A 27,590-nucleotide genomic window follows, 5' to 3' on the forward strand; every position below is an offset into this window, starting at 1 on the left:
GCTCTATATACTATAATAAGTCATTTCTTACTTTTTATTCAAACCTGTTATGAAAGTGTATGCAACATTCCAATCGCTGATATGTTTCAAATAGCACAATCAACGTTCACCAATTATCCGTTGGGTTCTTTGTCTCCGGACAAAGTTGTTTCTGTAGCACAGGTTCAAGAAATTTACTTTTTGTCCAAAAGAAGTTGTAGGAAAGATTTTTATCAACAGTAATCTCACTAGAGGTTTTGATTTTATCGATAAATCTGCAAGTGGAACACGAGCACATTTATCTAGAGAAAATCAAAACTCGAGTGGGATTTAATTGACTATTACACGATTAGAAGAAAGTATATAAAGATTAGAAGTAACGAAGTACTCCAATACAATAAAATAATAATTGACTTACGAAAATACAAAACTGTCTTGAAATTTGTACCATCTCAACATTATAAATATTACGCTAGTAGATGGAAGCAGTGTGTTTTGTTATCAGTTGTGCCAACTATGGAATCTTCATTGAACTCTGTGGACGGTTCCTGGTCAAGAAGGCTTTGTTGATTCAGTTTCATTTTTATTAAAACAGTTGCATTCCACTTCAATCATCCGGATCCCAGTAATCAACGTCACTTGACAGATGATTTTCAATAAATCTTAGTATTAAACAATCTCTGATACTTGACTATTCATAATTTCATATAGCAGAAGCTATAACATAACCTAAATAATGTAAACGAGTGTTAGAAAAGTTTAATTAGGGATGATGAAATAAACAAGAAACATTTTAATTAACGATGAAGAAATAAAAAATAAACATGAATAATTTTAAAAGAAACAATTATTGAAAGTACAATTTTCAAATTTTAATGTTTTAATGTTTTATGTATGGTGGGTCCCTATCACCACGGCATGGCGCGTCCTCAGGTTGCGGATAGAGGAGACGGCCTCCAGATATGGAGGGTAGCTGCGAATATATTGAATAAGCAGTCGTGGACAGCCGATAAGGGGTGGTCCTCCAGCTTGGGGGTTGGGCGAAGGGCTAACAACCCATCACCGTAAAAAAACAGCTTGTTACGAATTCCTACAGTAAGCCTCGGAATAGGACTGATTCTCTGGCACGACCACAGCAAAGGATTAAGGTTTTGAGATTTGGCACTTGGAACGTAACTAGTCTTTATAGAACAGGAGGGGTAACATTAGTAGCAAAAGAACTAGCTAGATATAGAATAGACTTTGTGGGAGTACAAGAGTTTAGGTTAGATGGGAATGGCATATCACAAATAGGAGATTACTTGTTGTATTATGGGGAAGGAAACAATAATCACCAATTAGGAACAGGATTCTTTGTACATAAAATTATTCCTATTGAATTTGGTTTTCCCAAGAAACTATTTCGATTAATTAAAATGTGTCTCAGTGAAACATACAGCAGAGTCCGTACAGGTCAGTTTCTATCTGATCCTTTTCCAATTCACTGCGGGCTAAAGCAGGGAGATGCACTATCACCTTTACTTTTTAACTTCGCTTTAGAATATGCCATTAGGAAAGTTCAGGATAACAGGCAGGGTTTGGAATTGAACGGGCTACATCAGCTTCTTGTCTATGCAGATGACGTGAATATGTTAGGAGAAAATACACAAACGGTTAGGGAAAACACGGAAATTTTACTTGAAGCAAGTAAAGCGGTCGGTTTGGAAGTAAATCCCGAAAAGACAAAGTATATGATTATGTCTCGTGACGGGAATATTGTACGAAATGGAAATATAAATATTGGAGATTTATCCTTCGAAGAGGTGGAAAAATTCAAATATCTTGGAGCAACAGTAACAAATATAAATGACACTCGGGAGGAAATTAAACGCAGAATAAATATGGGAAATGCGTGTTATTATTGGGTTGAGAAGCTCTTATCATCCAGTCTGCTGTCCAAAAATCTGAAAGTTAGAATTTATAAAACAGTTATATTACCGGTTCTTCTATATGGCTGTGAAACTTGGACTCTCACTCTGAGAGAGGAACATAGGTTAAGGGTGTTTGAGAATAAGGTGCTTAGGAAAATATTTGGGGCTAAGCGGGATGAAGTTACAGGAGAATGGAGAAAGTTACACAACACAGAACTGCACGCATTGTATTCTTCGCCTGACATAATTAGGAACTTGAAATCCAGACGTTTGAGATGGGCAGGGCATGTAGCACGTATGAGCGAATCCAGAAATGCATATAGAGTGTTAGTTGGGAGACCGGAGGGAAAAAGACCTTTAGGGAGGCCGAGACGTAGATGGGAGAATAATATTAAAATGGATTTGAGGGGGGTGGGGTATGATGATAGAGACTGACTTAATCTTGCACAGGATAGGGACCGAAGGCGGGCTTATGTGAGGGCGGCAATGAACCTTCGGGTTCCTTAAAAGCCATTTGTAAGTAAGTAAGTAATGTTTTACTGGTTGGTGGTTCAGTTGATGTTATACTGGACGTGTGCGTAAAAGAAGTGAACTCGTTGATGTACATGGTGTATCCCTCAACTTATTCAAGATTTCCGAATGGCGCTCTTCATTTATTTGTAAGTAGGGTTTCAGGGAAGATGCATAGCTATGACCAGTGATCTTTATTAATTCTTGTCCTTGAATACCAATGCGAGTCATATTTGAAAGTGCTGTGCATCGGCTGGAGTGGTTTGTAATGTTCTGTTTTTTGACGTCGAGACCAGTGCAGTTTGAAATGTTGGCAAACAAACAAAAAATGCTAGGGTAGTGATAAAAATAAACAAATGCTAGGGAAGCAATAAAATTAAACAAATGCTAGGGACACGATAAAATTGTGCGATAAGCAGCCATGATTGTTTGAAAGACGTCCTTTCGTACCGTTTTATTGGTCAAAAGTAGTGTGACGTAGTAAAAGTGTAATAGTCATATTTAAAAACATGTTCTTTAATCTGCAAGCTCATTAATCGTTACCCAGCGACAGTGATTAATCTTTAAAGCTTACTTCGTTTTATTGTAATCAATTCGGCTCGTCACTTGTATCGATTTAAATTTTCAGTGCTTCCTTCCTTCCTCGTTAGTGGCCAATGGTGAAAAGTTATAATTTCATAATTCCCTGATATAATTTCAACTAAAAAATATGCACAAACAAAACATTTTTACTTGTCACTTTCAATAAATAATGATTTGTACTTACTGCATCATTTGTAGTCCCTGGAAACAGGATTGATGACTATCCTAGAACAACTCAAGGGGAAATAGGGTTATGAATATCCGTTATTTACGTTGTGAATAAAATATAGACATTTATTCATAATTTTTTGAATGGGGGAAAATACAATGAATGTTTTAATTAGTGGAAAAATGGTGCAATGCGTGTGGATTTTTGTTTTGAGATATTACATAATCAACAGTCATATAGAATCGAATTCAGTGACGGCCACCATACAGACACCCTGAAGCCATGATACGTTTTTTTTTATTGCAAGGGATACAACCATTTAAAAAAAACAATGAAACAAATTCATCATCAAATTGAGCACAGGACAAATTGTGATTCCAAAACCTTTTGGCAGTTACTTCCAGAAGGTTTAAAAAGAGCAAAATTAGATTTAAAATCGGGGTTATAATAATACCCCATTCCTTCTAGGGATGTTACAATTTTATAATTCTCTCTGAACCAAAATATTGAGATACATAGGAATCTGTGGCAGCTGAAGGTTTTTAATTGTTTCCAGGTTGTATCCTTTGTTATAGAATAGGCCTGTCACTGGATACGACAATTCACACGGAATCATTACCCAAGTTTCATAGTAATATTAACCATCTTCATTCTCTTCACCATATTCTTCTAGTTTACCATCCAACGTACCCGAAAAAAAGTTAACTGTGGACCTATACAATCTTGAAAGAGGGGAGGGCGTAATTGTTTCATAAGTTGGAATCAGTCGCCTCTTGGAATATAGGGTTCTGCACTCTACAGGTCTTATCTCTCACTTGTGGTACACATTTGTGAGTAGGTAACGTAGCTTCAAGCACTAAAAGCTATAATAAGAAATATTTATATATATTTTTTTTAATTTTGAGCGTTGAAAATATAGGCCTGTAACAAGGAAAATGAAACAGCTTCTCTACTCGCAGATCCGATACGAAACAATATATTGCAGCGTGCAATCCATCACCAAATATTTGACCTTTAGTTCTTTTCAACAATGCCTTGCTTGAAACCTACTCACACTCTCTGTTTTCTTTTTCCATTCCTGGTACAGTGAAACTTCCCTTAACGGACACTTCCCAATAGCGGAATCCTCTCAATAGCAGACATTTTAAAATTCCCCTGCAAAATAACATTGGCCCTTATGATAAAATTCTTCCAAATAGTAGACATTCTCAATAACGGACGCGGACACTGAAATGTATCTCTCAACAACAATTAAAACTACCAAATAGCGGACAGAGTGAAAGAAAAAAAGAAAAAGACGGTTGTAAATTAAACTGAATTCTTTGCAACAATCATTATTGTGCATTTGAACGTTCTTGTACTTTATTGAAGGTAAGCAGCACAGTTGTTAGTTGTGATACTTCACGTGAGCAGTCCGTACTTAGTTTATCAAGTTGAGTGTTCTGAAGTACAGTCACATTAGAAATGTCACAAAAACGTAAACGTTTGTCACTAAAAGAGAAAGTGGATATTGTAAAGCGTAGTTACAAGGAGAAATTAAGTGTTCATGAGCTGGCCACAAAGTTTAATATGGGAAAAACTCAGGTTAGTGAAATTTTGAAAAATAAGGTTGTTATTTTAAAATCATACACTGAGAATGCAAATGAGAACACAAAAAGAGCCTTTCCTAAAACTAAGGGGCTTGCCATTGACAATTTAACACATGATTGGTTCTGTCATGCTAGAGCAAATAAGATGCATATATCTGGGATTTCTCTCTGGATGAATACTGTAAACAATCTCACTGTCTACTGTACTGTAAAATATATAGTTGAATATGTATGAGAAATTTTAATGTACTGTATACAGTACATACAGAGCGTTCGCCTACGGGTGGGGCCAGGAAAGCGGCCTGCCTGCGGTGTCGCTTGCGGGAATCGTCTATCCGTAAGCTTCCGCTTTCTATACTATACTCTGTAGAGTTTTAATTTAAAAAGTTTAGCAGCAGTAAAGACATGTGTTTGAAACACTAACGTCCTGTGAAACACGTCTTAGAGATTTATAAGGAGAGCGTGTAAATGATGCACTGATTTCATCAATTTTTTCTTCCGTCAATACTCTTTGTTTTCGCTTAGGAATTGTAGCATTTATCGACCCTGTTGTCCTTCATGTGTTAACAATACGTTTAACAGTTTCTCTACACTGAATTGGAGCACCCGGATATTTCACTTCAAATTGCCTACGCACCTCTCTACATGACTGTTTTCACATATGCATCATACATAAAAACTCTTTGTTCAAGCGTGAATATTGCGTTTTGCATTGTTAACAAATTTTACACACACATGCTGAATATTTAAGCAACTGTGTCAAGAAACTGCACTGTACGTGTTAAATACTGCAACATCTGGCTCACAACTGATAAACTGTCGACCTTGATGTCCTTGATTGCCGAGCGTGTCTCAACAACTGCGCGCACAAAGCGGCGTATCAGTACATGCCGCTTTCCTGGCCTCACTCGTAGGCGAACGCTCTGTACTAACGATTTTCTAAATAGCGGACACTTCTCAATAACGGACATTTAATTTTTCCCCGGCGGTGTCCGCTATTGGGAAGTTTCACTGTATCATTAAACTGTAATTACAGACTGTTACTGAATTCTTTCTATCTCGCCACGACATATCTTTCAAGTGACACTCCTAAAGCCCTTCAATACAAGTGTCTTCCGGTTATCATATGCTTAACAATTAATATTTATAACTATCAAATTAAAACATTTAATAATTCATGTGCCATTATTCTCTTCACCAATTAGACAATTGCCAAGAATTCTGAAACAGCCTTGTAATTGTCCCAGGATACGAAAACGGGTGCAGGGTTTTTTAACATCACAACTCCCTCCATAAATAACCCTGGTGCTGAAAGCACTGGGACAGGTGGGACTACGATAAAATTTGCGAGGCGACTGAATCGATTGTTTTAAAAATTATGTAATCTTTTTGGTATTTACACAGCACAGCGGGTCTTGCGCGCTCATTTTCACAACTACACCGAGATAAAAAACGACAAAAGAGCAAAGAATATCTTGAACATTCGGTCGTTATGTCCATCAGCGCAAGTATCTACAATGTTTTTTTTCTTTATCATCTTCTATGTAACGAAAGTGGAAACAACTGCACTGTTTATCACAACCAATCTTCCCCACACTTACCCTGACATAGATTTAGATTTCAATGTTACATTAGATTGGATAGTAGCCTAGAATTTTTAAAATTATTCGTGTGAACTTTTCAATAGTAGGCCACCCAAAATCAATAACTGCTGTCCCAAATGATTATGATTAAAGTGGAGAAGCACTCACTCAAACACACATGCCACTAAATATTGTTTCTCTCTTTCTTTGGAAGTAATAATCAAGCAATGTCGTATCTTTTTGTTTTGGCGACAACAACAAAGAATTTACAGTATTTCCTAAAAACGAATATTGTGTTTCAAAGTTTTCACTGAATTGTCTTGTGTGATTTTCTAAAAAAAAAAAAAATCATGATAACAGAAAACACACACTTTCACACAATTACCCGTTCTTATTGCGTTCACAGTAAACTTTACAGGTTCCATCCCAGGTCTCTGAATACAATTCACTGCATAACACCAAACTGCACGTGTCACAAAGAACGAGTGTCATGATTTTTTCCCGATTTTCAGGAAAATAACACTGGCCAAAGTACTGATAACAAAAACAGGCGGAAAACCAATCGTCTTTATTCAATGTCTTCCTCGTTAATAGCTTACAAATGAATACAAGATCAAAACAGCACTATGATTTCCGCTTTATAAATTCTTCTTAGAAACTCCCTAATTATATATTTCGAAAAAAGACACTGCATTCTCTCAATGTCAGTCAGTTTACCCAGTATGCAACAGAAATATTTATGTTGTACACCGCAAAAGGGATAAGATATATAATTATTACATCACGCAAAGTAATTTCATTTAATTAAATACGACTGTGGATTTCGGATGTTGTAGTACCTTGATCCCCATTTACATAAAGTCTTTCGCTTTCGTATATATCAAGGGAAAAGAAGCTACATGAGTCAATGTGGCAGATATTAGTCCTGAGTTTTTGTTTTCTATGTTTTGTCCCATCTTCATGGAACTCTCATAGCTTGTAACACCGCAGCCTTCTCAAAAAGTGTTATACACTCAGTGCATAAAGGCGCCTTTCTTGAGAGTACATCCGGTAAGTTTGCGGAGTGCTGCGGTGTGGAGAAAGTAGCCACTCTTTTACTATGGGAGTACCGTCAAATCAGTGGTCGAATGGGGACGCAATGTCATTCCTTACGGTACACACGCAAAATCGCGAGGTGGCAGTTTGAAAAACTTGGGCATGAGCAAAATTTACTCCCATATTTCATAATCTCTAACTCCTATCCTTTAACGAGTAAATCTCTACAAACGCCAGCGCTACATTGGATTGTTTTCCTATTGGGGATTTAAAACTTAAAAAAGTAATTATTTCAATTCCAAATAAACCGATATCTCTAACATAAATGTTAAACTTTGATTTTATTCTAATTTTGAATATTTGTGGAACATATGACGTTAGAAAACTCCTAACAAACACGATCTGAAATTTTATAAAATTCTAACGAAGTATTTCAATTTATTTCTCAAGGTTTTCTTGAAATAATATGTATATAGTTAAGGTTGAAAAAATATATTATTTCTTACATAAATATGTTTCAATTATATAATATTTTCCAAAAGTCACTGAAACGTGGTTGTAAAAGTATAAATTATAAATAATTCAAAAGCTTCATGTAATATTCAAAACCTTAACATTATTCAATAAATGTCTGGCGAAATGTTAGCCGTATTATATTTAATTTTATAATTTAAATGATGAAAATTAAATATGTAATTTACCGGTCCGGACAGAACCAAAGAAAGTGGTGTATACGAATGTAACACACAATTTTAATGAAAATATTACATATGGTTGCGGTTTAAAATAATTTCAGCTTGTTATTACAGAGATTAACAAACATACGAGTGAGGAAGAAATATTCATCATGTTAGCTATCAAATGAAATATAATACCCCAATTTCCTCTCTCAAATTTCAGTGTCGTGCTTCATAAAACATTTCAATGTATCGAGTGGATTACCAATCGTTTAACACGCCTGTTATACAGCAGAATTACGTCCTCCTTATGGAACATTATAACGACAAATTCTATACAATTTCACTTTTCCTATAATCGATCGATATATAACATATTATAAAACAAATTTACGATCCAAGAAATGTAAAGAAGTCTTTGAATTGCGCCTGAATATCAAGCACAATATTTTTTTCTCGAGTTTTATTTTATTCTTTTGTAGAAATTCTTATATGCATGGGTTTGAAATATAAGTTTACTTCCATTGCTACTTCACCATGTCAAAATCTATACTAATAACTCCAAATTGACAATTCTCTTAATGTTATACTTTCGGTTGTAAACCCAATTATTTATTTTTTAAGATCAAAAGATAGCTCTTCACAAGATTACCATACCGCTCTGATTTGACGCCCAAAACCATTGACATAGGTGTAGAGATATTACTTAAAGTATATCATAAACTTATTCTGAAATTTATCGCTATCAGGTAGAAAAGGGTCAGGCTTCCTACACTCGATGTTTCTTATATATATTTAGATATAAAGATTTGGGTAGAGTAGAGTGTTTGTGTTCACACTCAATCCGAGAATTCACTTACATTCCGAGGGCAAACTTAAAACATTCCATTCACATAGAGTTTCACGACACTTATCTGGTAGCCATAACGAGCAGTGGCAAGACGACAAACCACAGCATTACATCGATACCGGAACCGGAAGACGTCTTTCTCCTCAGGATGGCAGCCATCTTGTCACCTGAAATAACAGAAGTAAGAAACAGAGGGAAATAAATACAGTTACGGTTGAAGTTAAGTGATAAAATGTATATGGGTCATTTGCAGAATTTGTATAACAAATGATGTCCATCAATTCATTGCCTTCCCATTATTCCATTTATAACGATAGAGTTGTAAATTCCTAACAGAGAGTAGTTTCAATACTAATGTAGTAAACGTCACAAGAATTATTTCCTTCATGTGAAATATCACGCGAATAAAATAAAATTCTCATAGTGACAGCTAAAATGTCGTCTCCATACTACTTAAGTTTTTAAAATGGAGCATGATTATTTCCAGATAAAAGTTTGTTTAATAATGTAATAGAGAAAAAAATTAAAGAAACATTTGATATTATCAAAACTTCTTCATTTATGTCTGAGTTTATATTTCCTTAAACATGATTACATAATTACTCTAGTCCAGTAAGTCAGTCGGGTCTGTTACACCATTCTGTTCCTATGGATACACAGTTGAAAAAGAAATCCCACAGATGTCAGCACAAACCAAGATGATGCACAAAGACCCATTTTGATTGCACTGCTATGTTCACCCATTTTGATTTGGCGAGTTTGTGTGTCATACTCTTGCTTTATGTTTTAGTCTAAGCGTGCATTTTTACTCTGTCAAATCTATTTGTGTTGTGTTTTCCACAAATAACAACATATAAAGTCAAGATAAAGAGGACATAATAGTGCACGTGTCCAGTACTTAAATTGCCATTTTGAAGATTTTTAAGCAAAAAAAATTTAGGTTAGCACATGCTTGTTTGCTTTGTCAAGTCTGTTACCTGTCAGATCTGTTACTCCATGTCATGTCTGTTACATCATTCAGTGCTGTAAAGCAAGGTGAGTGTACAGTGGTTGATTACTATGGCAGAGACATTGCACTATATTAATACATGCAGAATATGCACTAAATAGTACTTTAATTTTGACGTTCTCAATCGTCCATTTGTTATACAAATTTAGCAAATGACCCATATCTATATTACTTATATGCCGTAATTAATTTATTCTGATGTCACAACGATATACAAAAAGAAACTGCTTTGTAAACATAATTAAAGTGAGGACTTTACAGTACATTAAAATTAAATATTCCACTTATTAAAAAAAAACTATGATTCAGATTGGAGTGATTTTAAAATAAATTTGCAAAATTTCAATTCAAGACCACCAGTTGCCTTTGTGCATTTCATATTTTTGTACTTTTATGTAAAATACGCATGAACATTTTGCAATGTGTCACTCTGCAATTACTTTATACAATTAAAACTTAATTTACATTAAAACACCATCCAAACATTCAAAATAACAAGGTAGCGAAAGATTTAGCAGTAATTAATGGTAATATAAATACGATTAATTATTAAACTTTCATTACTTTAAAACGCAGTAAATCTTTCTAAAACTCAACACATTTTATGTACAAATATGGCTTAAAGTAGTCGATTCCTCAATACACATGAGGCCAAGAAAAATAACTGAAAAAAAAAACTTTATTTAAGCCCAGTTTTACAACACGGAATAAAATCCTGATAAAATAAACTGCACGGTTATGCCAGAAATGTGTTGTACGAACTCAAAATAGTGCGCTATATCTTTCGAATAAGCTATTCCATACTTCCAGTCACTGTTTAAGTGTTATCTAGAGAATAAATGATAAAATTATAAAAGCATTAGACATGAATTTCTTATACTGATTTTGAATTAATATAAACTATTTTCGAGAACGCAGAAACAAAAGAAAATAAGGCATAATAGATCTGATGTATGAAATTAATATGACGATGAATAATTTCTGGCAAGATTTAGACTAAAAATGGACACTATTTCAAGCGTACTGGAATTAATCAATGATGATTTAGAATACATGACAAGTAAAAATAGTTCACAGTATCATCATTATAAAGAATTGTTAATTTTTTAAATAATAAAAATTTAAATTTTAAACAAATTCATAAGCTAATATTGTAAATGATAATATATTTTTTGCACTATCCACATAATACTAACACCAGCACTTTGACAAACAGTGATTGCTATTTACACTATTTAACTGACACTTACTCAACACTGACTTTACTATTTACAAAACGTCGCACACTTTCACTATTTACAATATCTTAACACTGATTTCGTTATTGTAAATAGATAATGTTCGTGAAAATTATTGTCCTAAATATTACTTACAAATGGCTCTTAAGAAACCCGCAGGTTCATTGCCATCGGTCCCTATCCTGTGCCAGATTAATCCAGTCTCTATCATCATATCCCACCTCCCTCAAACCCATTTTAATATTATTATCCCATCTAAGTCTCGGCCTCTCCAAAGGTATTTTTCCCTCCGGACTCCCAGCCCTAAGTACTGAATTTCATAATTCAATATTTTGTTAAGGAATGAGAAAAGTGGGCTCTCATGGATTCTTCATCACAGTCTCAAATATCCTTGAAAAACGCACCTTCGTGTAGTTTTAATTGTCTACCCCACCAATTTTCCTTTCTTTCTTTCATTGCGATTCATTTCGTCCAGAAAGCTCACAAGTTTCGCTGATCATCTCCACTGTGGTATCTGCGACGGTAGCTTAGTTGACGGTTTTCATAGACGCAATCTGTAACACGAATTGTCACGTTCTCGTCTTCATAACCTTTGTGTCAATATATAACACGTGATGTGTGGCCGATACAAGTAATCCCTTCTATATACACCCCTATAGTACACAGCCCCGGGCAGTCATTTAGAGGGGGTGAGATGAGAGATCAGTGTGGAATACAAATTAGGCCTATAGGGTCAGTGTGTCCTCATATGGAAATGAAAAGGGGATGAGGGAATTTGTAATTGATCATTAAACACATGTTCAAAGTGACCTATACCATAATTGCTTTAGAAAGGACTACTCGATGTTTGTATGATAGCAAACCTTCATTATACGTCTGTTCGTACAAACGGACCAATATCATTGATCTTACCATAAGGGTAATAGATATTAATATCGTTTTCCGAAAAGTAATGATACTGATGAGACTTTTAATGACTCCGCAAATAGAACATTCGCTTCCCTAACAGTATTTTTAAAAGCACGGTCATTTCCAGGAAATGAAAACTACGCTTTTGTATTTCAGATAAAAGTTTTCTCTGAAATTGTTATATATATATATATATATATATATATATATATATATATATATATATATGACACCGATTTCAAATCACAAACGTAATGCAAATAATTTCAGTAATAATGTGTATTTAGGGAAAACACAGAATTATTTAAAAATTAAAAAGTTTTTTTTTTTTTTAACTAAATAGTGGGTACTTGACTTTTCGTCACTCGCCCATAGGGGGAGAGTTGCGTAGATCAATCTAACAAAGTCTAGTTGCTTAGGATCAGCATAGGAGGCTGGTCTACGCTACAACCGTAATGATATCAGATATCATATATATATGATATATGATATCAGATATATGATATGATATGATATGATATGATATGATATGATATGATATGATATGATATGATATGATATGATATGATATGATATGATATGATATGATATGATATGATATATGAGATGATATGAAATGATATATGAGATATGATATAATATGATATATGAAATATGATATGATATGATATGATATGATATGATATATGATTTTTGTAGGTTATTTTACGACGCTTTATCAACTTCTTAGGTTATTTAGCGTCTGAATGAGATGAAGGTGATAATGCCGGTGAAATGAATCCGGGGTCCAACACCGAAAGTTACCCAGCATTTACTCATATTGGGTTGAGGGAAAACTCCGGAAAAACCCTCAACCAGGTAACTTGCCCCGACCGGGAATCGAACCCGGGCCACCTGGTTTCGCAGCTACACAGGTGTGGATGATATATGATATATGATAATATCATATATTATATGATGATATATGATATGATATGATATGATATGATATGATATGATATGATATGATATGATATGATATGATATGATTATGATATGATATGATATTATATATGATATATAAAATATGATACGACATATGATATATGAGATATGATATGTGATGTGATATGAGGAGTTTGGTATCAAAGTTGGACAACTCCACTTTTTCTTTTTTTACAGGAGAGGCGAAAAACTAGATCTTTGGAAACTAATGTCACCGTTATACGTACTTACTTACTTACTTACTTACTTACTGGCTTTTAAGGAATCCGGAGGTTCATTGCCGCCCTCACATAAGCCCGCCATTGGTCCCTATCCTGAGCAAGATTAATCCAGTCTCTACCATCATATCCCACCTCCCTCAAATCCATTTTAATATTATCTTCCCACCTACGTCTCGGTCTCCCCAAAGGTCTTTTTCCCTCCGACCTCCCAACTAACACTCTATATGCACCGTTATACGTACATTTTTTTAACATTTTTATGGGTCATAGAAATATTTTTCAGTCTCAAAATGTGATTAAAATTAATATTCAATTCGAAATTTAAGTTTAAAAAGTGGAGTTGTCCATCTCTGAAACTAACTCATGGATTTTTCTGATTTTCAAACCAAATGAAGTCATATTTAAAGTGAAATTGTTTACTTTTGAATCTAAGTCTCTTCTAACTCAGTTTTAAAGCAAATTTACGTAAAACAATACTTATTCATCCACAAACCGACTATATAAACAATCAGCCATGTTGGATTCGCGATGCGTGATGGCAAAAGGTGATACGAATGTGGGCTTCTCATTAGCTACTGAAGGAATCGTCCTAATTTGAAACCAAGCCACAGTGGAGTTGTCTACATTTTGATTCTAAGGCGCACAATTTAGTGCTCTGTTCTGTCAGTTTTTGAACTTAAACAGTTCTAGAATCGCATTCAGCACAAAAAATTCTATAAGACACAATCAATATCTTGAAATCAAAAACAAAAAAAAAAAAAAAAAACATGGAGTTGTCTAACTTTTATACTGTGCTCCTCATATGTGATGTGATGTGATATGATATGTGATGTGATATGATATGTGATGTGATACGATATGTGATGTGATACGATACGATATGATATGATATGATATGATATGATATGATATGATATGATATGATATGATATGATATGATATGATATGATATGATATGATATGATATGATATGATATGATATGATAGATGAGATGAGATGAGATGAGATGAGATGAGATGAGATGAGATGAGATGAGATGAGATGAGATGAGATGAGATGAGATGAGATGAGATGAGATGAGATGAGATGAGACGAGATGAGATGAGACGCCACAGGGGACCTGGAGTTCCAAGAGAAAACCCCTATGTTATCTGAACTACAGCTTTTCCAACAAAAGTTATAAATCGTGGGTGAGCAGGAATACAACCAGAGTCTACAGGATTATACTGCCGTGCTAAGGAAGAAGTCAGTAACTACAGAAATTATAAATATGACGTATTTGGTATAGTTGGATTAGTCTATATGTTTTGCATCACATTACGAACTTCAACTCAGTCCGCCGGGTTATCTCTGTGGTAGTGCGTCTGCTTCCAGACTAGCCGGCCCAGGTTCGATTCCCGGCGGGGTCAGAAATGTTTCATGTAAAATTTCTACATCAGTACTAGGATATAGGCGGTGCACAACTTCTAATCACTAGATTGTGTATCAATATGCATAGGTTAAATCCCAAATCTCTCCGCAGTGCATATGAAGAGAAGGTATTATCACTGTTGATAGTGATTCGTCCGTCGGATGGGGACGTTAAATCTGGCGGCCCCTTTTACTATTCGACAGTAGTAGGCTACGTGCAGGTACCGGGTTTCCCCTTCTCCCGTCCTCAACTTCATCATCCTCATCCATTTCCTAGACTACATTTACACATACACTCACCCTAGTACATGACATAACTCTTCACAGATACACATCATGCATAACGTAGTCGACCTGGGTGGCAAGTTGGTATAGCGCTGGCCTTCTATGCCCATGGTTGCGGGTTCAATCCCGGGCCAGGTCGATGGCATTTAAGTGTGGTTAAATGCGACAGGCTCATGTCAGTAGATTTACTGCCATGTAAAAGAACTCCTGAGGGACAAAATTCCGGCACATCCGGCGACGCTGATATAACCTCTGCAGTTGCGAGCGTCGTTAAATAAAACATAACTTTTTTTTTAACATGCATAACGTGGTTAGCCGAATTGATCAAAGTCCTGCCATCTATCCGCAGTATGAGGAGCCCGAATCACGCAAGGGAAATAGGTATTAGACACACACACACACACACACACGCACACAAACATTAAATGCAGTACAAATTATTTGAGTTAAAAAAAAACGAAAAATAACTTACTGCTTTTGCTGATTTTTCAAACTCAACAGTGACAGAAAGCAGTATGTACTGTATCTGAACTTTTGCTGCTTTTTTAAACTGTACCATAATCTCAATAATGACAGAAAGCAGTAAGAACAGACTACACTGTAAGAAAGCAATAGCTTTTCATATACTACTGGTACTCTGAATGTAAAACTTGCAGTGACTGGGGCTTCCAGTGGTGATTTACTTTACAGGAACCATGTAAACAGGAACTTTGACTTTGAAACAATGTATGTGTCCACTGACTTAAAAAAATATTATAATGTTGCCCCTTATTGACAGTTTAAAAAAGCCATCTTCAGTAATAAGCTTATCGTTTTAACGAGACGTTTGCACCTGTAGGAAAACATCAGAGTAAGATACACCCTTTTGCTACTTTGTTGCATGAAAGTATAAAATGGAGAGAGAAGGAAGAGTTCATCAGTTTTACAGGGATTTAGAGAAGTTCATATTTTGGTTAGATAATTGTGCTACACAAAATGAAAATTCCCTCATTTCTGTAGTTTCAGAATAGTACATTATGCAACGAGCCTATAATGGTAGTAATTAAGACGCGAGTATGTTTATGAAACGAGTGGAACTGACCTTGTGCAATAGCCTACCTCATAAATTGTGAGATATGCGCAGACGCGAAAGTATTGATTTTTTCCGAGAAACAAATGTCGACGACCTTGATATAATCTAGAGAGTAAAATAAACATTAATCTTGATATAACCTTAAAATTGAATTCGACATTGAAAAAACGAGATTGCAAATTGAATTTATTTGAATATTATTTACAATTAACGCTAATTATTATAGTAACAGAACTGACTTTATTTCAAATGTAGGTTATTTATTGTGCAATTGGTGAAATCGATACTTGCGCTTTCATATTGCTACAATGGTATGTTCTGATTAGTGGAAGACCTGGACTTTAATGAATAGATGTACTTTAATGAGGTCCATTAAAGGGCTGCTATCAGGTGTATGGTCGAGCATAAATAATTTTATCTTATGCTTTGACGGTTTTTATTTCACGTGTTTGAGCATGGAGCTAATTATTGTAATTTATAATTGTGATCAAGTATTGTTCAATTTAATTTCACACAACTATCCGCAACCTGTCTTATCTTTCTCAGGAAAGATCAAATACTTCAGTTTCTGAAAATTGAAAACAAATAACTTGTTCCGCTATTGCGTTAATAAGTTTTATTTCGTATCTTAGAAGTCATTCTTATTGAATTTCAGTTTTTAAAAATCCTCAGGGAGAACTAGTAATAATGAACTGCAAATTAGTTTCGTACGGCCATTTCGTTTGAGTACAGTTATTAACTTCACTGCATCTCTTTTTATCCAATTAATACGAACGTATCCAAATAAAATATCCTTTGAATAGTTTATATAAGAAAACTGTGTTACAGATTCCCATTACGACTGTCTATGTGCATAAAAATTACAAGAGTGACTACTTGAATAGATGAACGTCTGTTAGACTTGCAAGACAATGGAGACATAATAAGATTACAAAAGAAAGGACAATGAGCCAATAATGAAGAGAGCACATTGAAGACAAATGTATATAAGAACCTTAACAATTCAGAAATCAGAAGAAAAATACAGTTTCTTCTGTATGTCTCAATGACTTGAATAATTTAAATGGTTATGTCTATATTTAAGCAATAGGGGAGAAGTGGGTACAGTGAGACAGGGAGAACAGTGAGACATTTTTTATTAGATGGTAAATTTTTATGTTGAAATGTTTGTAACAGTGGAGTTGTATGTTGCATGAGTAAAGTAACAGTATTTTCATACTCGATTTGATTCTAGTTATAAAGGTGAGTGATGAAAAAATAATTCGTAATTTTTCACTCTAGAAGTAAAATTTTGGCTTGTGTTTAATGAAGGTTATATTGGATATATAAATTAAATAGAAATATGAATGTTTTGTTACCTAATACTATGGTATTTGACGTTATGTTTTGCAAAGTTTCGTCTTTCTTACTTTGATTTTGAAGTGATGGCGCCATTTTTAAACGAACTATGCGTAAAGGGATCAGTGGGACATGCCATTGAAGGGTACACTGAGACGTCTCACTGTTCCCATTTACCAATGATTTGCAAAAAATAAACTGCAATTATGTGGCATTTATCGGTAACTAACATTAAAAATGAACATACTAGTAACCAATTTAGGAACTATAGCATAAAATAATGGATACATTACATTTTAATGGTTTCTTAAATAAAAAATTATTCACAACAATTAAAAAAATATTAAAAATAATAAAGAATTAAATTAAATTCTTATAATTATAAGCTTTGTTGTCACCAAAAATTCATTTTATTTTTTAGCAAAAGTTTGAAAAGTCATGGAAAATTCACTTTTCCAAATGTTCCAGATGTTTCAATGGCTTCGAAGTCAGACATCAAAATGATTCTAAATAAGTCTACAGAACATGGCAAGATAAAGAGACAGCAAGGTTTCTTTTCTTTTGAAATAAATGCAAATCATTTCAATGTCCATTAATAGACACTGTGGTGTCTCACTGTAACCTCCTAAATGGGAACAGTGAGACATTTGTATGTTTTTGACAAACACGCATTGTATATTACGTCGTTTATCTATTAACATTTTATCTATTAACATTTCTGTTTATGTATTATTATACTCCATGTTTTAATGTATATTTCTATTGCACTTAATTTTAAAAATACTTGAAATTTCACTTGCATACATATGTCTTAATATTTTGTATCTCACTGTACCCACTACTCCCCTAACTACCCAAGATTACGTATTTAGAATGAAAATGTTACGAGTCACGATTTTCCTTGCAGATTCATATCATTAAAATATTCAGTGATTATTTTCGACTACTAAATTAGAAACACAAGAAAAGTTACAATGAAATATAATAAATACTATTGCACTATAACATAATTCTGTAATTTATTATAAAACGAAAGTAGTGAACAACGAAATAGCGGAATAAAATCAGCCATAAAAGTATTCAAAAACATGGAAGAGACATAATATTCACACATTATACTAATGTATACTTGCAATATTTGACCGATAACAATATGTAAAAATTCTAACAACGTTCATTTGCATCTTTCGCTTAAAGATCCCGTATTGAAGTGAAAATGGCTCTCAACAGATAACGATTGACCACACACACTTCTTATTCCGTAGTTGCTACAACTCATAGACTAAACCTATATTTGAGATGTTTTGGTCTTTTCCTTGTACCAGTATTAGACCCTCTCACGTGACACGTCTAGTCCACACCTGTGGAGTAACGGTTAGCGCGTTTAGCCGCGAAACCAGGTGACCCGGTTTCGATTCCCGGTCGAGACAAGTTACCTGGTTGAGGTTTTTCCGGGGTTTTCCCTCAATCCAATATAAGCAAATGCTGGGTAACTTTCGGTGTTGGACCCCGGACTCATTTCACCGGCATTATCACCTTCATCTCATTCAGACGCTAAATAACCTAAGATGTTGATAAAGCGTCGTAAAATAACCTACTAAAATAAAAAAAGTAACACGTCTATCTAACTATGCAATCAGCACGACATAGTGGTCCACACCTGTGGAGAAACGGCTAGCGCGTCTGGCCGCGAAACCAGGTGACCCGAGTTAGATTCCCGGTCGGGGCAAGTTATCGGGTTGAGGTGTTTTCCTGGGTTTTCCCTCAACTCAATATAAGAAAATGCTGGGTAACTATTGGTGTTGGATCCCGGATTCATTTCACCGGCATTATCACCTTCATCTCACTCCGATAGAACGTCGTAAAAAACCTACGACATAGGGCCACTGTTGAGACATCACAGGACAAGTACAAGACAGGTGATTACAGCTGACGCCAGCATTTTTGGCGTGTGTCCTAGAGTACAGTCCCTGTTTATGAGCATGTTGCTAGTGCAGCTGAGAATGGTACCACATTCTATACACGACACATCAGTCGTTTGTCAAACAGAGTTGTCAGACTGACTGCGGAAAAGGTAAAACACTCGCACTTAACGTTCCCATTACTTATTTCACACGCCAAAAACGGTGACGCGGACTATAACACTCAGTCCTGTGAAATAGAGATAAATCGCCTCCCACATACTGCATACGAGTACTATGAGCTATAGTGACAGAAATGATAGTGCAGACTAGTAACTAAAATTAGAAAATATATGAAAATAGCTAAGGTCACACGATAATGTGGTTCTCGTGTGTGATAAAGAATAGAGAAGACGCTGCTGAAATCATGAAGTTAAGAAGTTATGGGAAAGAAAATGAAAAGGGCAATTGCCTGAAAACAAGAAATTAAAATCCAATGCAATAATGAATTCAAAATTAAATCAAATGTGGAAGAAAAAGAATGAAGGAAAAAAGAAAGGAAAGAAAAAAGGAAATGTAGAAAGAAAGCAGTAAGATGAAAAACATGAAAATAAAGGAAATGAAGAAAAGATGAAAAGAAAAAAAAACAAAGGATAGGTAAATGGAGTAAGAAAAGAAGTAACACTATAAGAAAGATGTGAAGGAAGAAAGGTATAAAAATATAAAACGGAAAGAAAGAAATAAATAGAATGAGTAAGAAGTAATACTGTAAGAAAGAGGTAAGAAAAGCAAGTAGGATAAGGAGAAAAAGACGTAAGAGAGAAGCGAACTGAAGAAATAAGTAGGACGAAAATAAAAAGGTAAAGGAAGAGGTGAAATAAGATGTGAAAGAAGTGGAGTGGGAAAATAAGATAAAAAAGATGTAAAGGAAAGAATGTAGGAAAAGTAATAAGGAAGAAGTAAGACAGAAATGAAGTGAGAAAGGAAATAAGACCGTGAGAAATATGTATAGATAGGGTGACCAGATTCATATCGATAAAAAAAAGAGGACATTGTTCGAAAAAAGAGGACAGAAAATATGTACTTTGATTTAGGATTAGGCTATACTGTATTATACTATAAAGTACAGCTTTAGGCTTATATAATACTTAAGAGTGTGTTAATATCTATTTTATTACAAAATAATTATGACAAAACTTAATAATATTAATAATACTTTTTCGTGACGAGACTATTGCACGAAATGGAAATACAAAAATTGGAAATTTATCCTTTGAAGAGGTGGAAAAATTAAAATACCTGGGAGTAACATTAACAAATTACTCGGGAAGAAATTAAACGCAGAATAAATATGGGAAATGCCTGTTATTAATTCGGTTGATAAGCTTTTATCATCCTGTCTGCTGTCAAAAAAACTGAAAGTTAGAATTTATAAAATAATTAAATTACCGGTTGTTCTTTATGGTCGTGAAACTTGGACTCTCACTTTTAGAGAGGAACATTGGTTAAGGGTGTTTGAGAATAAGGTGCTTAGGAAAATATTTGGGGCTAAGAGGGATGAAGTTACAGCAGAATGAAGAAAGTTAAACAACACAGAACTGAACGCATTGTATTCTTCACCCGACATAATTGAATGAATGAATGAATGAATGAATGAATGAATGAATGAATGAATGAATGAATGAAATAGCCTTTGGATTTCCCGTGAAGGGCTATGGCCTCCTAAAAAGGGGAGCTCTTTAGAGTTCATGCGGTGAGCTAATCCGCATGACGGTAGGTTCTGTTCTACGAGTATATAAGTTTTGTTCGTCGTTCGTGTGTGTACACTTGCACTCTCACTCGATACTTGCAAACTGTAGCGATCTCCATTCTTCTCGGTTCTTGGCTGTTCTGGACCACAGGGATCCAGCTAGGCTCTTGAAGAAGTCCGCCCATCTGGTCCCAGGTCTTCCTCGGTTTCGCCTCCCGATGCGTGGGTCCCACGTGGTGGAAATATGCGCCCATCTGCAGCCTTGAAGTTTCGACACGTGGCCTCCCCATTTCCATTTCAGGCGCTCCCCTTGGTATGCCATGTCTCTGGTGTTTGTCATCTGCTTGAGTCTGGTGTTGGAAATCTTGTCTCTGAGGGAGAGTCCTAGGATTTTCCTCTCCATTTTGCGCTGGCAGATCTGAATCTGCGTCTTCTGGTTCGCGGTCAGTTTCCAGGTCTGACAGCCGTAAAGTAAGGTTGGGAAGATACAGGATTGCAGCACCTCCAGCTATAGTTTGCGGTTCAGTTTCTTGTCAAGGAGTACGAATTGCAGTGACCAGAAAGCTCTCCATGCTGATGCAATTCTTCTTTTTAGTTCTCTCGTCATGCAGCTTTTGGATCCGACTAATTGGCCCAGATAGATAATTAGGAACATTAAATTCAGACGTTTGCGACGGGCAGGGCATGTAGCACGTATGGGAAAATCCAGAAATGCATATAGAGTGTTAGTTGGGAGGCCGGAGGGAAAAAGACCTTTGGGGAGACCGAGACGTAGATGGGAGGATAATATTAAAATGGATTTGAGGGAGGTGGGATATGATGATAGACTGGATTGATCTTGCTCATGATAGGGACCAATGGCGGGCTTATGTGAGGGCGGAAATGAACCTCCGTGTTCCTTAAAAGCCAGTAAGTAAGTAAGTAAATAATAATAATACTTTTACAGTTAGCTACATATGAAAGTCAAGGAAATTATAATTATTAAATAGGAGAAAAAATATCTATTTACGTTTAGGTTTAGAACTATATTGTATTTAAAATTAACATCTATTTTATTATAGCACACTTGTGATAATACTTAATAATATAAAATGATTTTATATATGAAAGCCAAGGGAACTATAATTATTATCAAAGGAGGAGCAAAGAGAGTTAAGAACGTCGGCAAAGAGTATATTCCGTCGATGCTGCTGCCACCTACTGGAAAATTACTTGAAAAAGGCGTCAAATCAGATAGTTTCAAAATATCAGGCATATTAATTACGAAAAGGAGGACATTTCTTGATTTTTTAGAAATCCGCCCGGACCCCGGACAAAGGCCTAAAAAGGAGGACATGTCCGGATTAAAGAGGACGTCTGGGTACTCTATGTATACAAAGGAAAGCAGGGAAAGATAGACAGACAGAAGTAAGAGATAATTTGAAGAAAAATGAACGTAATGAGAAAGAGGTAAATAAAGGAAGATAGTAGGTAAAAGTGAAAACAAACATGTAAGTAAAGTACCCAAATAAGAGACACTTTTTTTTAACTGCTTATAAATGAGGATGGGAATAGACATTTTTAATCTGAATGAGTGGAATATATACAGCATTTCGTCTATTTTAAGAATTGACAATACAAATTTTAGTCAGTTTTTATTATAACTTTAAATTATAGAAAAAGTAAAAAGTTTTGAAAAGGGGTTCCAAATAAGAGATACGTGTGTTATTTATATTTATTTTTGAACATGGACAAAAATTATCATCATTTGGCTGAAAATTGAAGCAATATATAACATTGTGAAGTCATGTAGATACTTTAATAAGTTCAAGAACATTTTAAAATTGAAGAGGTCAGTGCAACAGTGGTCTAACTCCTCTCAACAGAAATTCTGTTGTTTATTTGGCATTTTTCCAAGTGGAATTAAGAAGGTTTACGAAAAGAACACAAAGTCGGTCAAACCGGACATGAATGTACTAATCTTATTTAGGCCACTATTGCTAACGTTAATATTTTGATAGAGAAAGAAAAAATGATAGAATATTAAATTTCGATTTCCGTATTTTAATTTTAAGTTGATTGCACTTATTTTGCTGACTCCTTTAATTGACACAATTCTTATTTCGCTGTATTGAGCAAGTTGGACAAACGAAAGGTTTATCATCAATGCTGAAGTCTTCGTGTGCCCAACGACGTCATTTTGAACACTGAATCTATTTCTGCCCCCTGAGCCCTGATGTCCTTTGAAAAAATTCAGTGCAAAAGAAGCACTTTCCATCATCATAATTTTCTCCATATTCCGAGTCACTAGTGTTAATTAATTCCATTTCCACATCGAATTCTTCATCACTGGACGAACTCAAGCAGTGCTTTTTGGAATGAGTTTTTCTGTGATTTTTGTTGTTTTTCGAAGAACTTCTTGAGAGATCAGTCTTTTCTTTGATTTTCCTTATCTAAACTCTCTCATTTTTTTCTGATCAGAACTGATATTATGATAGCTCCTTTTCCTGCCCTGGATGACTTTACATGCGATTACCCACTGGTTGAAGCTTACGGCTCTTGAGGTGGTGGTGGTTGTTGCTGCTGCTGCTGTTGCTGCTGCTGCTTCTGTAGGCCTAACTGTGGTATAACCAAAGTCACCGTTTCTGGCGCGTAAAATAAGTAATGAGAACGTTGAGCGCGAGTAACTTATCTTTCCCATAGTCTGTCGGCATTAAAGCTGACAACTGTGACTCGCAGATTGCTTACGTCACATCTGTTTAGGAGGTGGTACCACTCTCAGTCGAAGTGGCAACAGATGCCACTGATCCTTGAGTACACCGACCAGTCCACTGACTTAAGGACACATCCCAGAAACGCAAAGTGCGAGTGTCTTGCCTTTGACGCAGTCAGTGGGCAACAAGACTGACAACTGTGATTGGCAGATTGCTTACGTGTCGTGTTGTATGTTACCGTTCTTAGCTACACTGGCAACAAGTGCTCGCTGACTGGCTTTTTACTCAAGAACACGCGCCACAAACGCTGGCACTGGCTGTAGTGGCGATATTTACACAGGTCCAACGAAATCAAGTAAGGTAAATATTGTCGGACTGGCTGACTTTAATTGACTTTAGCTATTGATGTTATTGTCATCTCAATTAATAATTAATTTTAGTATTTAATAATGATAACTTAATCATTTCTATTAGTAACTTTTGTAATGAATAATTGAGGACAATGGATAATTAATGATTAACTTAATTCGTAATTAATTTTAATTAATAGTTCAATTAATATTTCACTGGTTCTTATGTAGTTGCTGGCAGACAAACTGACATGACTAGAAGCATTAAAGCTTTTCGTAAACTCTCAAAGGTGAGCATCATAATAATACCAAATAAGGGTTCTAAATAAGAGATACTATCTCTTAATAGGACCCCTAGGTATCTCTTATTAGGAAACGGAGTAAATAAAAATGAAATAACTACCCAATGACATAAATTATTATCTCCCTTATCAGCAATCTACCTTATTATATGCAACATTTTGCTAGAAATTTTATAAAGTTAATAATAAATTTGTTGTAGCTTACTTTACCTGCTGTTCTCTTCCTCAATAAAAACCAGTAAAAATGTCAAAATGTGAAAAATTACTTTTCCTGGTCTCAGCTTCGTTGCTTACTTTCAATTGAGGTTAGACAAAGAACACGATGCCTTAGAAGCACAAACATTGATTTACCATAGTTGTCGAGAGATGGCAAATTATACCGGAGAAGTTAACAAGGTATCTCTTATTGGGGCACTGTCTCTTATTTGGGTACTTTACCTTAATAGAGAAATGGATCGAGAAAAGAAGACTGTAAGAAAGAGATAAAGAAAGGAAGTCAGGAAAAGGTGATAAGAAGGAAGTAAGATAAAAATGTAGTGAGGAAACAAGTCAGTAAGAAAGAGGTAATGATAAGAAGGTAGGGAATGGCGGAAAGAGAGAAATAGAGGGAGAAAGGATTTAAGACTGTAAAAAAGAGGTAAAGGAATGAAGGTAAAAGAGACCTAGAGGAGAACTGGAGTGAGGAAACAAGTACGGCGGTAGGAAAGAGGTAAAAAAGAAAGGTAGTGAGAAACGAAGTAAGATTGTAAGGAAAGGGTAAATAAATGAAGATAGGAAAGTGAAAAAATATCTAAGAGAGAACAGAGTGAGAAAAGAAGATACGAAAAGGTTGAAATATAGAAAGGAGAGAGAAATGGCGTAACAAAGGAAGTAAGACAGTAAGAAAGAAGTAAATAAAGGGAGATAGGAGAATGTGATAAGATAGAAACAATAGAAAAATCGAGTGAGAAAGGTAGAAGTAGGATGCTAAGAAAGAGGTAAAGAAGGAATGTAATAAAATGTCGAAAAGTAGGATGGAAATGAAGAAAGAGTTCAAATAAATGAAGAGATGAGAAGAAGAGTTAAGAAGACAGAAATAGAACAGAAAAATGACATGAAGGAAGGAAAGTAATGGATTATTCACAATGGACGCAAAAAGGAAAGACGAAGAGAATAAGATAATAGGAAGTAGTAGAGTGAAAGAAAAGAAGTGAAGGAAGAAGGAAACAAACAAAGAAAAAGTGTGGTAACTCAAAAGAAATAGGAGAATTGCAAATAATTAATGAAAATGGGAAAAAGAAAAGGAAATAAATAAGTAGGAAGTAAGAAATAAATTTGAAAAACAAGAAATCAAGAGATTGGAGAAATCAGAAATTATTAATGAGAAAATAAATAGAATGAATAAATTAAGGGAAAATATAAAGAAGGTAGGCAGTATAATGATACAGAAAATAAAATGGAAGGAAAACGTAGAGCGGAAATAAAAATGGACGATACTAGAAAGAAAATATGGATGCAAATATAAACGATTGCATGTCTTGGACCCTTAATTCCGTTCTAGTGCGTATCTCTAACATGCAGACATTTGTTTGCTTCAAGTTGGCGCATATAACTCTGTATCTTGAACTTTATATGACAGACAACAAATGAGATCAAATAAATTACTTTTTATTGCTTTCATGCAAGCAACCTCATTTATATGGTCCTCGACTTTATCCTCAGCAGCACGTCTGCAAGTGACACAGTGTCATTAACAGCAGCACCGTGTTTGCGTTTATCAATTTGTCCAAACATGATCAAACACTACGAACACAATATTTCAGAATAAATTGTTTATGATAATAATTCCTCACAAAGAAAAGCAGACATCTGCCTCACAGACCTGGTGACTATTCAGATCCACATTACAAACATACAAGAATTTAATTTAATTAATAGTAGGCCTATTACTAACTATAAAAATTGCTATAAAATTTTGATACATTCACTTTAATATGAGTATTTAGTATGAGTATACAGTCTTTAAGAATTTGTAGACAAATACTATCTATATCATGCTGCAGTTTACATAGATATATCTCTACAGGGTGTCCCATTTAACTTGTGCACCAGAGTGCTGCATTGGAGTTAAATCGCTCGCTTGAACTCGGTCGAATGTCGCACCCTCGAGTGAGATAAGATCGGTCGTGATAAGCTCGTAATAAACAGAGGCACAGTACAAGGTCATCTCACCGACATGTCTTATCTTGTATGGAAGGCGACAGGCAAGATATACTTATGATTTGCTCACACGGTAAAAATAAGGCTTTATTTTCTGCGTTTATGACAAACGTTTAATGGAACAAACCAAAAGAGTAACATGAAGTTATAAATAAAATAGTATGAAAAACTTCGATATACAGTTATTATTGCTAATTAATAATTATTCAATATTTGATGTACTAGGTACATATATAATATGATAGGTTCATACATAGTGTTCCGCCTATATACTGCGACAATGTACATAATTTTATTGATATAGCAGTAGATTAATAACAATATTAGTACAGAGATAACGTCACAGAAAATATAATGAATCGAATAATCATGTGGCACAACTGTTACAGACGCAAAGATTGATACACTAATTATTAGAGATTATTATTATTACTAGAAAACTTGATATGATTCTTGCATTATCGTGATTGTGTTCTCCGTTTATTATATTTACATTTACATCCAATAACATCTATCAGATGTGGCAAGAACAAAATCACTCCTGTGTGGGGGGAAAAACATTTACCTAAAACATTTATATTACATTTTAAAACAAGTTTTGTAGTTGTACTATGGAGAGGTTAGTTAAACACTGCAAAGTTTTGAAATTATAAACATCTATGATGTTACTACACAGTTCATCACTGTAACAAGAACGAATGTCTAACGCTCAGCTTATTTCGTTCGAGTATTTAACGCTCGCGACAATTTTACCCATAATGCATGTGCGCTACCTATCGGATTATGCTATGAACTACTTGACGCTCGAGCGAAAACGTCCAATGCAGACCTCTGTTGTGCACCTATTATAACTTTTTTGTTTGGATAGGTATTGCAATTTTTGTTTTTGAGCGTTATGTTAGAACGAGGAACATGAGTGTGGAGATTTGGTGCATGTAACTACATTATGGTACAAGATAAAGGTGACGTCATCAAGTTTTCAAATAGCACTATATACATTAATCATGTTACATAGATTTCGCACATTAAGACGAGTTCAAAAAT

The 27,590-nt window shown here is 34.9% G+C and overlaps 1 protein-coding gene across 2 annotated transcripts in view; it reads right to left on the reverse strand.

Moving 5' to 3' along the window:
* Positions 1-3,245: 3,245 nt before the first annotated feature.
* Positions 3,246-27,590, reverse strand: part of LOC138691223 (neurotrimin-like) — a 1,545,609-nt gene continuing 1,521,264 nt past the window's right edge. For both annotated transcript variants that reach the window (XM_069813018.1, XM_069813019.1), the window contains one exon: positions 3,246-9,051. In XM_069813018.1, the coding sequence (XP_069669119.1) occupies positions 8,945-9,051 (107 nt within the window). In that variant the 3' untranslated portion in view covers positions 3,246-8,944. The remainder of the gene's footprint in view (positions 9,052-27,590) is intronic.

Source organism: Periplaneta americana, chromosome 16 (assembly GCF_040183065.1).
Source record: "Periplaneta americana isolate PAMFEO1 chromosome 16, P.americana_PAMFEO1_priV1, whole genome shotgun sequence".
NCBI classification, from domain to species: domain Eukaryota; kingdom Metazoa; phylum Arthropoda; class Insecta; order Blattodea; family Blattidae; genus Periplaneta; species Periplaneta americana.